This window comes from Lissotriton vulgaris, unplaced genomic scaffold (assembly GCF_964263255.1).
Source record: "Lissotriton vulgaris unplaced genomic scaffold, aLisVul1.2 SCAFFOLD_247, whole genome shotgun sequence".
NCBI lineage: Eukaryota > Metazoa > Chordata > Amphibia > Caudata > Salamandridae > Lissotriton > Lissotriton vulgaris.
The window spans coordinates 1,142,947-1,156,534 of record NW_028255597.1 but is presented as its reverse complement, the minus strand read 5'-3'; the positions used below and the strand labels follow the sequence as shown (position 1 = coordinate 1,156,534).

At 46.6% G+C, this 13,588-nt stretch overlaps 1 protein-coding gene across 2 annotated transcripts in view; it reads right to left on the bottom strand.

Annotated features, from left to right (window-relative positions):
• DENND4C (DENN domain containing 4C) overlaps positions 1 to 13,588 on the bottom strand; it is a 1,503,495-nt gene that overhangs the window by 528,892 nt on the left and 961,015 nt on the right. For both annotated transcript variants that reach the window (XM_086951990.1, XM_086951991.1), the window contains exon 23: positions 13,449 to 13,586. In XM_086951990.1, coding sequence (XP_086808116.1) covers positions 13,449 to 13,586 — 138 coding nt within the window. The remainder of the gene's footprint in view (positions 1 to 13,448; positions 13,587 to 13,588) is intronic.

Genomic DNA, 13,588 nt, shown 5'->3' with positions numbered 1-13,588 from the left:
GAGGAGAATGGGATACCGTCTGATTTCCAGGCAGGTTTCAGGGCTGGTACAGGGACCATTGAACAATCATTTCGCTTATTGTTGTTATATTGGAAGGTGGTTCCGTTGGGCAAAGGCAGTCTGTATCTCGCCTTCATAGACCTACGGACTGCCTTTGACCTAGTGTCCCGCAACCGTCTATGGAAGGTCCTATCAGATTTGGGCATGCCACCTGTGAGAAGTTGGCCTGATATATAATGTTCACTATTCTAGTGAGCACTTTGTATCAGTCCAAACAACCCTTATTGATGATTGGTTGTAAGTCAACCTTATAGACCAGCTATCCTAGTAGCATGGATACGAGCAGTATTCGGGCTAAACTCTAGAGGGCGTGTTAAGCCAGCTGTTATACCATCACATATACCCCTTGAACACCAAGTGAAAGGACACCACACAAGTGTTATGAAAATAAACAGTGTATTTATTTAGATCACAACAGCCCTGTACTCTTTATGAGGACAGGGTACTAAGCACACAACAAAACTCTTACGAAAATACTTTAAGTGGCACAATTTACACAAATGCCCGAGGGGCACGAAAAACCATATACTCTAAAAGTGGAATGCGAAATTACTAGCAGGTAAGTACTAATCTCATAGGGTTTGGAATCGCTAGGACTGGACTACTGAACCTTCAGATTACTAGCAGGAGGCCTAGGGGACTCGGGTGCAGAGTGTGCACTCTCACGCGGGATGCGGGACAAAGTCTATGGATACTAGTAAATGCAAAGTTAGTGTTCTCGGATGGTGCCTGCGGGTGCAGGGTGACTACTCCTTAGTCACAAGGGAGAAATATTGAGAAGAAGTCGAGAGTTCCTTTCGTAGAAAGTAGTTTCAGGATTCAAAGATGATCTAATTTGGAAGGGGCCCGCTCCTATCTTTATACTAGGAAAAGGAGCTGGCACGCGACTAGGTCCTGCCCATGGGTGGGACCAGGAAGGGGGGTGGTTACACCCCTCTCCCATGCCGGACTTTCCCCAGCTCAGGGGCTGGTGTGCCCCTGGAACTGGTTCTAGCCGGCAGATGCATAGTGAGCACCGGGGTGCCACTTGCAGTCACCTTCCTCTAAAGCCCTGCCTACCCAGGATACACAAATTCCTGTCTGGGATGGTGCTAGCACCGCCCCTGACAGGAAACCCTTTGTCCAAGCTCCCCTCGCTGGAAGGACTCCCAGCTGCAGGGGGTCAGACTTGTGTCTGTGGTGGCAGCATCCATTTTGTGATGCTGAGGCTCGAGTTAACTTTAACCGGGGTTCACAGTTACATACATGTTGTGTCCCTCTAGAAGGGTGGAATGCTAACCCCGTTGCCAGAATTGGCGAGGGGTTAGTATTCCAATTCGTATGACACCTTACTCGACATGTTTTGATAAAGCGATACCAAAGATAGCATATAACCGCGAGGATTATAATGCACTTAAGAGTATATGGTATGAGTTATCATGGAACAGCTATTAGGACTTGGTTCCGCAAGCTGCAAACGGGCTCAGCTCATGCCAGAGCACCATCTCACACGATTCCAAGCATTCTGCCTTCAGGATTGTCAAGGCCTGCCATAGGAGTGACTGATAGGAATCTGTGTGTCCATTTTAGGGTTAGATATAGGTATACTATATCTAAAGCAAAGGGTGATTACACCACCTTGCCCCAGCTGTCGTGCAGCCAGTTGTGTCAGATTTAGATGGCCAGCCAGGGGTGGCATAATACATGCTGCAGCCGCTGGTAGGCCCTGGGTACACCTATGCCCTGAGTTACAGGGTCTGATAAGGTGGCCCAGTACCAATTGGATATGTACCTAAGGTACATGGAATCCATTTTACAGAGAGAGCAGTAGGCCTGGGGTCCTGATTGGCAGGGTCCCAGGCCAACTAAGTCGGAAAACCAGCAAAACACCAGGCAAAAAGTTGGGGGCAACCATAGTCAGGTATCCACCTTCCTACACCACCGGACCTATTATCCCTGATAATTAAGTTCCATGAAGATAATTTTGCCCAGGTTCGGGGGGGAAATCAGGGCCAAAAGACTGCCAGAATATCTGTAAATAGAGGGGTCCGCCAGGGTTGTGTTTTAGCCCCTACACTGTTTTCCTTATACGTTAACGGTGTGGTGGAGCACCTTTTACAATATCCTGCAGATGCTCCATCCCTGGCGGGCAAAAGAATACCTACGCTCTTATTTGCAGATGACACCCTACTGATTTCGAAGACCCCGGTTGGGCTGCAGAGACTCCTTGATAGGTTATAATCTTTTTGCGATGCGAGGGGGTTAGAAATCAATACGTGGAAGACCAAATATCTGATCCTGAATCCCCCGAAGAAGATAGGCAGGCCTCCCGTGTTGAACTCAGTATGCCTTGAAAGGGTCAAGGAGTTTGACTATTTAGGAATCCGCCTCACCGACACCATGAGGTGGAACTGTCATCTTCAAAAAATGCTGTTAAATCACAAAAGGGTGGTGGGGGCCCTGCTCAAAGAACAGCGTTCCTCCACCTTTAAACCAATTGCCCCTGTACTGGATATCTATAAGGCAAGAGCTGTGAGTGCGGCGTTGTACGGGGCGGAGCTTTGGGGGGGCGCAGAATGTGGATGAGTTAACCTGTTCAGAACACACATTTTTGAAGGACTTGATGGGTCTCCCTTATAGTACCCCCTCTGTTCCTCTACTCCTTGATATGGGCTGTCGCTCTATCAAGGATCAGGCAAGGCTACGCCCTCTTCTCCTTTGGGCGCGCCTATGGAGAGTTCCGGAACTTGCGAGTTATGCGGAGGGGTTAAAAGAGGTTTTATCAATGCCTGGCTGGCACAGAATAAGATGGTTAAGGGATGTGAAATGGTTACTTGGAGAAGTGGGTCTTGGAAATCTTTGGCAGTCTAGGACCGCACTCCCTAAGTCTGTCCTGAAAAACTCTTATTGGAAATGGGTAAGGGATTCGAGGAACTTAAACCCTAATGTAGGTAGTTCTACTGTCGAATTCCTATTGCATAAGGAGGTGGCATTCCGAGAGCCCTATCTCGATATCATCACTAAACCTAGAGATAGGGCTCTATATTTTAAATTTAGAGTCGGAGTGCTGCCTGTCCATGAATTGACTGCCAGATGGAAGCCCCCAGCACAGACCATTCCATTCGGTCCATTCTGTGAGACCATGATCGAGACAGTACCTCATCTTCTTTTTATATGCCCCGCATATAATGCCCCTCGCATTAGGTGGTTGAAACCCCTCTGCAAAGAACTAGGTACAAGACATTGTGGTGAGGCCCTACGCATTCTGAAATCGGATACACGGCCCCTACTTGTCTGTGGCTTGGCGAAGTTTTTAAACTGGGCTTGGTTGATCAGGTCCAAAAGGCTTTCTTATATTGTTTAATTGAGATTTTATGGCTATTTTATGTAATTTATTGTCGCCATTTGTATTTCGTATTTCGATTTTTGTATAACTGTCTTTCTTATGAAATAATGCTTCATATGTATTTCAAATAGGGCTTTTAATGTATTTTAAAACTGTATTGTGATGCTTTTAAAGATATATTCATATCGAAATAAAGCCTACTTTGACTGACTGACTGTAATACATTGTAGTTGTATTGTCTGTTTGCACCAGGAGAGACAGTCTGTAGAGATGGAGACAGGGACTTGAGAGCAAGATGGACCGCTCTGAGTTTGAGTAGATTGATGTGATACCCTTTCTCGAAGTCTGACCATAGCCCTTGTACCTGCAGAGGGCCCATATGCGCCCCCAACCTTGGAGAGAGGCGTCTGTGATCAGAGTCTGCGTTGGTGGGTCCTGATGAAAAGGAACTCCCTTCATCAAGTGTGCCTTCTTCATCCACCACCGAATGGAATCTCTTGCAGACTGTTGGAGATGAATTTGAGCCTCCCAGCATCCCGTCCTCTGTTTCCACTGATCTTCCAGACACTGCTGTAGAGGACGCATATGCAAACGTGCGTTTGGCACGATGAAGATGCACGATGCCATGGACCCCAGAAGAGAGGACACTTGCCGAACTGTCGGACGTGCAGACTGAAGGAGAAGAAAACACTTCACCTTGATGGATGACCACCTCTTCTCCGAAGGACACACGTTTTCTTCTTCCGTGTCCAGTTGAGCACCCAGGTAGTGGATCTTCTGGGTGGGGTTCATTATAGACTTCTTGTAGTTGACTTGAAGACCCAACTTGCACATGAGTTGGAGGCAGATCGATAGATGTTCTTCCAGTAGTGATGGGGATGAACTCTTCAGAAGCCAATCGTCTAAGTACGGGTATATGAAAATCCGTCTCTTTCGAAGACAAGCCGCAACTACCGCCATACATTTTGAAAATGTTCTGGGAGCTGATCTCAGGCCGAAAGGGAGTACTGGGTACTGATAATGATGAGCAGCTACTTGAAACCTGAGGAACTTGCGATGTTTTCCGGATACCGGAATATGAAAATAAGCATCTTTCAGATCGATGGAGCACATCCAATCCCCCTGGTGTAACTGAGGGAAGATCTGATGAAGAGCCAGCATTCGAAACCTCTCCTTTCGAATGAATTTGTTCAACCGTCTCAAATCCAGAATGGGTCTGAACTCCGTAGCTGGACCTTTTTTCTTTACGAGAAAAAATCGGGAGTACAGGCCTTGACATCTCTGCTGAGATGGTACTAGCTCTATGGCCTTCTTCTTCAGAAGGATGTTCGCTTCCTGTTGTAAACGCTTCACATTTCAATGTAACATCTTTAGAGGACGCATGACAGGAGGTGGCTTCTTGAATCTCAAAAGGTACCCGCTCTGAATGATACCCAGCACCCATCTGTCCTTTGTGATCTGTTTCCACTTGTTCAGAAAACACACAATACTTCCTACAACCAGAGTGGCAAACGGTTGCGGAGGAAGCCTCCGTTCATTGTTTTTGAGGTTGCTTGGTAGCAGATGACTGCTACCTATTTCCATTGCCTCTGCCTCGTCCAGGTCGCCGCTGTTGGAATTGCGACCTCTGTTGATTCTGGCCTTGGTTTTGCGAAGACCAATTCGTCTGATGGCTCCTCTGCTGGAAAGATCTCTTGTCAAAGAGACGAAAATTACCCCGACGTTTAAATTCTTTCTTCTTTTCAAGACCCACGGCCTTAAGAGTGTCCAACTCCACTTTCATTTTGGACATCTCGTCGTCAGCCTGAGATCCAAACAGAGTCGAACCATTAAATGGTAAATTTACCATTTTCCTCTGGGCATCAGGCTTTAGCCCAGTAAGGCGAAGCCAAGCTGAACGCCTAGCACAAACACCGTGTGCATAACCATGAGCTGACAGATCCGTCGCATCAGCAGCAGCGCTAATGCTCTGGTTAGCCACCAATCCTCCTTCTTCCACAATTTCCAAGAAGTCGTTCTGATCCTCTTTAGGGAGTTTATCCGCAAAACGAGCCACCGAGTCCCAGAGCAGACGATCATAGCGGCCCAATAAGGCTGCCGCACTGGCCACTCTCATGACCGACTCGAGGTGTTGCACATTCTTCGCCCCAAGGAATCCATACTTTTACTATACTTTTCAGGTGGAGCCGAAGAGGTAGATGCTGCAGAATGTGCTTTTTTGACTGCCGCCACAATAAGTGAGTCTGGAGGTGGGTCAGAACGCAAAAATATTGGATCTTCTTCTGGAGCCTTGTACTTCTTTGCAATCCTAGAAGGACCTGAACCCACCGTGGCCGGAGTGAAGAATGTTCTCATTGCTAGTTCTATCAAACCGGGCACTAACGGCAGAAGAGGCCTGCCAGTCGTCTTGTGATGCAGGGTTTCAAAGATGACTGACGTTGCCACTTGGGGAACTGCCATCTTGATGTTGAACTTATTCGCCTCACGACATAACACATCATTAAATGTGCTCAAATCATCCACGGGAGACACTCTGGGAGGCGGAGTAGATGATATAGTGGGAGAATAGTCTCTATATGAAGATCTTGAAGAAGACTAAGATGACGTAGAAGATGGTGAAGGGGTTCTACGCCGTCTGAGGAGTTGCCGATCGCTGCCTCCTACGCTCCCTCAAACGTGATCTCTCTCTCACTAGGGATTTCGAGCGTGATCTTCTATGCAGCTCCGACTGAGGGACCGGAGCCCTCTTCCCCATTAGTCCTGCATCTGGACGCATCTTCCAATGTCTAAGACTTTCCAGCCACCTCGGTGACATGTTAATAGGTCGCTCTGTCCGCTCAGGTAAAGCCTCAGGTGAAACCTGCACAATGTGCAGCCCTGCTGAAGACTTGGAGGCTCTGGAGACTATACTGTGCTCAGAGACCAATGAGCCAGATGGAGTCCGTTGTCTGGGCACCAATTGTCTGTCATCTGACACTTGCCCTGAGGTTGAGCCAGAATGAGCCACCACAGAAGTGTCCTGGTGCACTGTCTCTTGACCTACCGCAGACCTGTCGTCTTGCTGATCCTGAAGACGCCACTAAAGGTTGTGGACTTATTTCTGACCTCGACAAAGACCTAAGTGAGGTCCGAGAGGCTGGTCTTGATAGTCTCGAAGCCGACCTGTATTCAGCTGGGGGAGACCTAGACACTCCATGCTTCGAGCCCGAAGCAAGCTTTGACGTCGACCTACGTCGCGATGGAGACCTTGACCTTCTCTTTTTAGGTCTCGGCGTCAAATCCTTCGACGTCTTTCTTCCTCTCTCTCGACCTCGGTCTTTCCTTCGACGTCAATCGATGACTCCCTCTCGACGTGGACACTATACCCTTTGACGTCGATACTCGATCCCTCGACGTCTATCTCTTACGATCCTTCGACGTCGAACGTTGCGCCCCCGACGTCGTCCTTACTGCAATCGATACCAGATGTCTCCAGGTCGAAAAAGTTTTCGACGGCGACTGTCGAGACGCTGAACCTTGCCTCACGTCGATGGAGCTCTCTTCGACGCCTACAATGCTGACGGCGATCTGGATCTCGACGTCGAGCGCACCTTTTTTGATGGCGACGCTCCCTGGAGTCGATGTTTTTTAGTTCTACCTTCTGGAGAAGCTGTTCTTCGACGTTTGGGTTGAGAAGATGGCTTAGCAGAGAAGCTCTTGGAACTCTTCTCACCACGGATTTCTCTCTCCAAAAGGCCCAGCAACCTCATTTTCTCCCTTTCTCTTAAAGTCCTACTAGAAAGGTTGAGGCAGTGATAACACTCTTCCACCTTATGAGAAGCTGGAAGACAAACCACACAAACAGAGTGTGCATCAGTTTTTGACATCTTCCCACAGGAAGGACATTTGTAAAATAAAAGTGGCATTCTAACTAAAAAACACCAACAGTTTAGTCAGAAAAAGATATTAAGCCACCACCAAAGTAATATATTGTCAAAAAAGACAAGAAAAACCAACGTCTGACAGAAAAAAACTGCAAATGAGCAGAGCTCAAGTTCCAGGTTCCTCACAGAACAAGCCGGAAAAAAGAACTGACAACTGTCACCTGTGGTGCATGATGGGAACAGAGTTCTCCTGGAGGCCTTAAAGGCAAAGTGTGCAGATTATCTGGGGCCTTAAAGGCAGGGTGCCAGTCTGATTTTCTGTACACAGACATTTTTTCATGTGCAGCCTTTTAGGCTAATAACTGTTTACAACAGGTTCTTTGATGAAAATAAAAGTTTTTTCATGGTTATGAAATGCATTTTAGGCTCATGCCTGTTTATTGCATTTATATACAGCATATTTTCATGCTTAAGAACGTGTGTAAGGTTGGGCTTTATTAGCCTATGTATATATGTTAGGCTGCATATTATGGTTATTATACATGTATATGTGTATAATTAGTTAGTACTATGTACATTTGGTTATATTTACACATATATATGTATATTGTTTGTGTTCCGGGTTCCCGCTCATGAGCGGAGATAATTCAGTGCTTATGACTATTAATGAGTATCCCCTGGAAGAGAAGTGGTGTATCTGTGCTGGGTATATGTGTGCCTGGGAAGGATACAATGCAGAGATATTGCAGTACTGTGCAGTGGGCATGTTAAAAGCATGTGCTGGATGTATGTGTGCCTATGAGTGGTTCAACACATGAAGGATGTGATGCTGTGCAGTTTAAATGCATATACTAAGTGCATGCGTAGCTGTGAGTGATACAATAGATGAAGGGTGCAGTGATTGCATGTTAAATGTATATTCTTGATGTATGAGTGAGTAAATGTAAATGTAGAGTATTTATATAGCGCACTTCTACCCGGAGGCCTCATAGCGCTGTATTCATACCGCTGTGGAACCCATCCTGGCTTTCCTGTGAAATGTCCACTCCTGGGCACCCCCAAGGTGAAGCCAGGCATCCACGGCGCTGCTGGGGCCATTGTGGAGATTAAGCAAGCTATTGCCCAGAGTCACAGAGTGGGACTTATGATTAGACTAGGCACCTGAGGCGAGAATTATCAGGTCCAGGGAAATTGAGTCCAAGAGGCGCCGAGGTGGGAGTATGAGGGGTACAGTACAAAACGATACAGTGCTGAGCAGGGTGTTCATTTTAAACGCATGTGCTATATGTATGTACGCCTATGCATGGTACAGTACGTGGAGTATGCAGTACTGTGCAGTGCTTGTATTCTGTGTACATGCACTAGGTGCATGTGTCTGTGGATGGTTCAATACATGGAGGGCCTTGGGTTCCATGCTGGGAGACCAATACCTGCATGGATAAACATGGAGGTAGAAAGGTTCCCCCAGATAGATGTGTGTAATACTGCATTCCTATGTGCTGGGTGTAACACACACTGGGTAGGGGAGAGCCAGGCTACCCTTGTACACTTTAAAGGGTGCTCTTTCATTCAGTAAGGAATTACAAGAAAGGGGCCTGGGCACATCCCAGGAAGGAGAGAGGGCTGATAAGAGAATTAAAGAGTAGGGTTGGAAGCCTTGGGCTAACCCTCTGATGCACATATCACTGAGGTTGACACCAAGGTGTGAACTCTGATGACACTCCTGGCTTTGGAGGCAGTTTTTCAAGAGGAAGAGGGAACAGAGTGGTCACTATAAAAGAAGCAGAAACCTAATATTAAACTTCCAAGACTCAGACCTTAAATCATATTTGGTGTGTCGAAACTGACAATAAGTAGGATAGTTTGAGACCCCACAAAATATCATCTGCCAAGCAACAAGAGGGGAGGGGAAGGTCTGCAAGACTTCTGCCCATGAGCAGGACTGGGGGCCAAGGACTGCTAGTCTCTAGGCTGGGTGAGGGGACATCACACAGGGAATCCTAAACCACCTGCCCTGGAGCACCAGCAGCGGCCTGTTTGTCACGTCCATTGTGCCCTATGAGGAAGAGTAGAGAGCTGGAGAGAGCAAGTGACAGTGAGGAGCCCAGTGAATTGGACTCCATATGAGAGGTGTGAGGAAACGGCTGTTGCACAGATCGGGATGGTGCCCGTGTGCAGGACAAAGTCGGCAACCCCCATATGCCAGAAGAGGGCCTACGTGTTTCATGCTGCACCAATCGGGCAGGAGCCCATGTGTAGTGCTAAGGAGACCACCCTGAATGCTAGGAGGGGCCAACGTGAAAGACTGCTGGGCGCTAACGGCCGTAGCCTTGTGTGGTAGCAGACGGCGACCCTGTATGCCAGGAGAGGTGGCTGTCAAAAAGACTGCTGTACAATAAGGGCCGTAGCTTTTGTGCGGTAGCGGACGCTGACACAGTATGCTAGGCGGAGCACCATGAAGGATTTCACACTGTGTGCTGTGGTGACTTCTTTTGCCAATGGGGGATCATCAAGTACTACGGCCTGATCTGTTATCTCCAACTGAAGTGAGGACTCTGTGGGAGCAACTGCGCACCACCAACTAGGTGAGGAACCCAGGACAGGGTCATCACAACCAACTCCCAACCAGGAGAGGAACCGGACACTTACCCTACAGGAGTAGCCGCAGAGAGCCTTGAGTCACTTCAGCAGCGCAATTGTGAGTGAGAGACTCTGAGTGTAGATGTCTGGGTCGCGTGCTGCTGAAAAATCTGAAATCAGCTGCAGAAGCTGCAAGCACCCACAGATGGAGCGCACTTAAACTCCAGACTCATCAAGCCTTCAGGTGTGGATAAGACTAGTTTCGGACATGTCGGCCCGAGGAAACTTGTTGCTGAGTTAGAGCGGTAGCGCTGAAATGCCATTGACTTCAAATTAGAGTTAAAGTGGAATCTTGAGGCTGTGACTGCTGGTGGAGCATAACCCGGATGTAACCAATAGTAAAAATGAGAATAAACACTTTTGTTAACACAAAGAGAAAGTGGGATAAAATAGCCATAGAAACACTAGAGCCTGGACCTCACCTTTGTGTGGTATAAATAAAATACTTTGCTTTTTTCATAAAAGTATTTGGCCGGCTGCACATTGATTTATTGCTAATGCTACACGTAGTTTGAGTTGTGAACCTGTGTTCATTATACTCAAGGCTCCCTGTTTTCCATTTTTATAGATTTTTATAGATAAATACAGACAGAAAACAATGTGTTTTCTGACTGCATTTATTTTTAAATGCGGATAAATAACGAAAATGGTGCTCCTTTTAAGTGACTCTCAATGCTGTCTTTGATAAATTATAGGTCAGAAGCTGAGCATATGGACAGCATGGGAATTTAAAAAACAGGATGAAATTTCTTTAACCCCGTTGCTGCGTCGAACGTTCAGCACCCAGTGCTGAATGTTCGAATAACGAGCGCTGGCCCGTCGGCCAACGGTCGTGCGCAGCACTGGCAAGGTAGTGCTCGCGACGACCGTTGGCCGACGGCAGCGCTTAAGGGGTTAAATAACGGCATACGTCAACATGCATCTAAGGCATACTGCTAGTATTTACCAGTGGAGATATTGCTATGTAATATTTGACAGCTTACATAGCTAGAACACGACTGACATCAAAGTATGACTGCAAGTCTATCAGTTTAATAACTATGGAATGTACAGTTTTTCAACTTCATTTATACGCAAAACACAATATAAATATGAATAATACAGATAAAATGGCCCAAAAATAAATATGAATAAATACAGACGGAAATGTTAAAAAAATAAATACTATAAAACCGGGAGCCCTAATCATACTGTATCCACACCTCCCCCTTAAGAAAGCCTTGACCTGCTCGGACCATGCTATTCTGGGACTCAAGTGCAGAAGGGGTACTTGACCTGGTTACTCAGAATCCATTGTAAGGTGGGCCCTTGGACATCAGGAGTAAAAGGTTTCAACCACCCCAGTTGGGCTCAGTAGCCCCTGCATACCTCGTTGCCCTCTGAAGAGGTTCTGACAAACTATGCAACCTTAGCCAACATTGCTGGAACATATGCTTTACTAGACCACAGCAAAACTTCTACCAACCCCCGATGTGTCCACCCCCTTAGTGCCTTTGGATTCAAGCAAGCCGGGCTGAAGATGGCTGGAATGCCAGAAACCGGTCCTCGGAAGCTTGTTTCCGGTCCAGGGAAGACATGGCTTGGCAGTTCGGGCTGAACTGTTCCCCTGAGGCACAGGGTCAGACTGATTTGCATATAGCCATGTCTGAACTGGGGTGGCAGAGTGGGCTAAAGAACGGTGATGGATTAAACCCAGATCCTTTGACTGGGTGTGAGTGTTTGATTGATTCAGATGCTCCGTCCATCACCACCCCCCTTTTGTACCGCTTTTGGCCGCCATAAGTGTGGCAGGGTATGCTCAGACGCGAGTCCCTTGCTCACTTTGCCACTGGATTCAAGCAAGCCGGGCTGAAGAAGGCTGGAATGCCAGAAACCGGTCCTCGGAAGCTTGTTTCCGGTCCAGGGAAGACATGGCTTGGCAGTTCGGGCTGGACTGTTCCCATGAGGCACAGGGTCAGACTGATTTGCATATAGCCATGTCTGAACTGGGTTAGCAGAGTGGGCTAAAGAACGGTGATGGATTAAACCCAGATCCTTTGACTGGGTGTGAGTGTTTGATTGATTCAGATGCTCCGTCCATCACCACCCCCCTTTTGTACCGCAACTTAGCTGACTCATTGCTTTTCAGAAATAAAAATAAAATTAAAAACAGCTCTGCCATCAGTTCTACCTTACCCAAGTCTGAGTCAATTCTGTAATCCCAGGAATACTTCATACAATACAGAAGAAACTGAAATTGAAAATGGTCATCAGAAGATTTTTGACAGAATGACCTTGAGGGCCTCACAAGTAAGTGGATGTCTGGTGTCCTCTAAACCCTAAAACAGAAATGGAATGTCTGGTCTCCAAAAGGGATAACGAATGGCCCAGCACAGACGGAACAGAACTAGAACGCATTCTCTCAAGTAAGGAATGGTCAGATATCTTCTACAGAATCCACAGCTTAGTCTTTAGTGTGGCAGGTAAAGAAGCAATGCTAAAACATCGCCCAATGTTGGTACTGAACCTCGCACGAATAGTAAAGTGGAAGACCTCAGAAACTGAGGCCTGCAGGCATAGGAAGCTGACCCATCTTTTATGGTGATGCTACAAACTTAAAAGATATTGGGGTTCAGTGCTAAAGAATATCAATGAAATCATTAATACAGATCTACCTAGTTTCCCCTGCAACATCTTTTTTGGATTCCTGAGCTAACAAGCCTACTCCCTGTGGTAAGGTGATCTCAGTCATCCTCAGTGCAATCAGGCAGGTCATCGCCGTCTGATGTGATACTGAAAGTAGCTGACCATCTAGATTGGCCTCACAAGCTATGGGATCTCGCAGGAATGGAGAAAATAGTTTCCGCACAGGAAAACAAGCAAGACAAGACATGGAGCCCTGCAAAACAATCCTGTAACATGAATTTAAAAACGTACTTGCTCCACTTATCTGCAAATACAGAGATTTGAAGCGAATACCACTGCACTTGAATCCCCAGTTGATGGATACTTAAATTATCTAAAATCAGACACATAACCGATTGGAAAAGCGCCAAGGACTGCTCCAGTTTCACCTCATTGACCCCTGTGCAGGTTATATGGACACTGTTTAACTTGGGCTATAGTTACCCCTGTCCCTGAATCCTCCTTTACTCCTCTCCCCATTCCTGCCCTCACCCGCCAGCATTTGAGTTACTCGACCAGTGGTCGTAAATGGGTGAATTTGTTACACTCTTTCAATCTAATAAATAGATTGTAACCATTAAATAGAAATATAAAAATGCACCCATCTCTTTTTGTCACTGATTAGTATACTGTAAAGCTACTGAGGATCACATCACAAGGAAACTTGCTTTCCAAGATGTTCAGAATTTTGTTTCCGTATTAAATATTTAAATAAAAATTACTTTTAACAATGTTACTTAGGCACTAATGCCACAAAAGGTTTTGATATTAGTCACTGGTTGTGAAGGCACCATGTGTGGTACCATGATTCTCTAACTCTCTGTGAACTATGCCCTGCATGATTCTTTGCTACATTCATATTCTGCATCATGAATTATTGCTCACATAGTACGTACCTCCACTGCTCTTTCTGCTTGCTCTATCAAAGATGACAGATGGGACTTTCACTATGCTGCTACCACAAGCTGGAGATTCACAGGAATTCTGAGCAGCTGGACTGGATGGCATCTGCAAAGATTCTTCAGCAGAGACATCT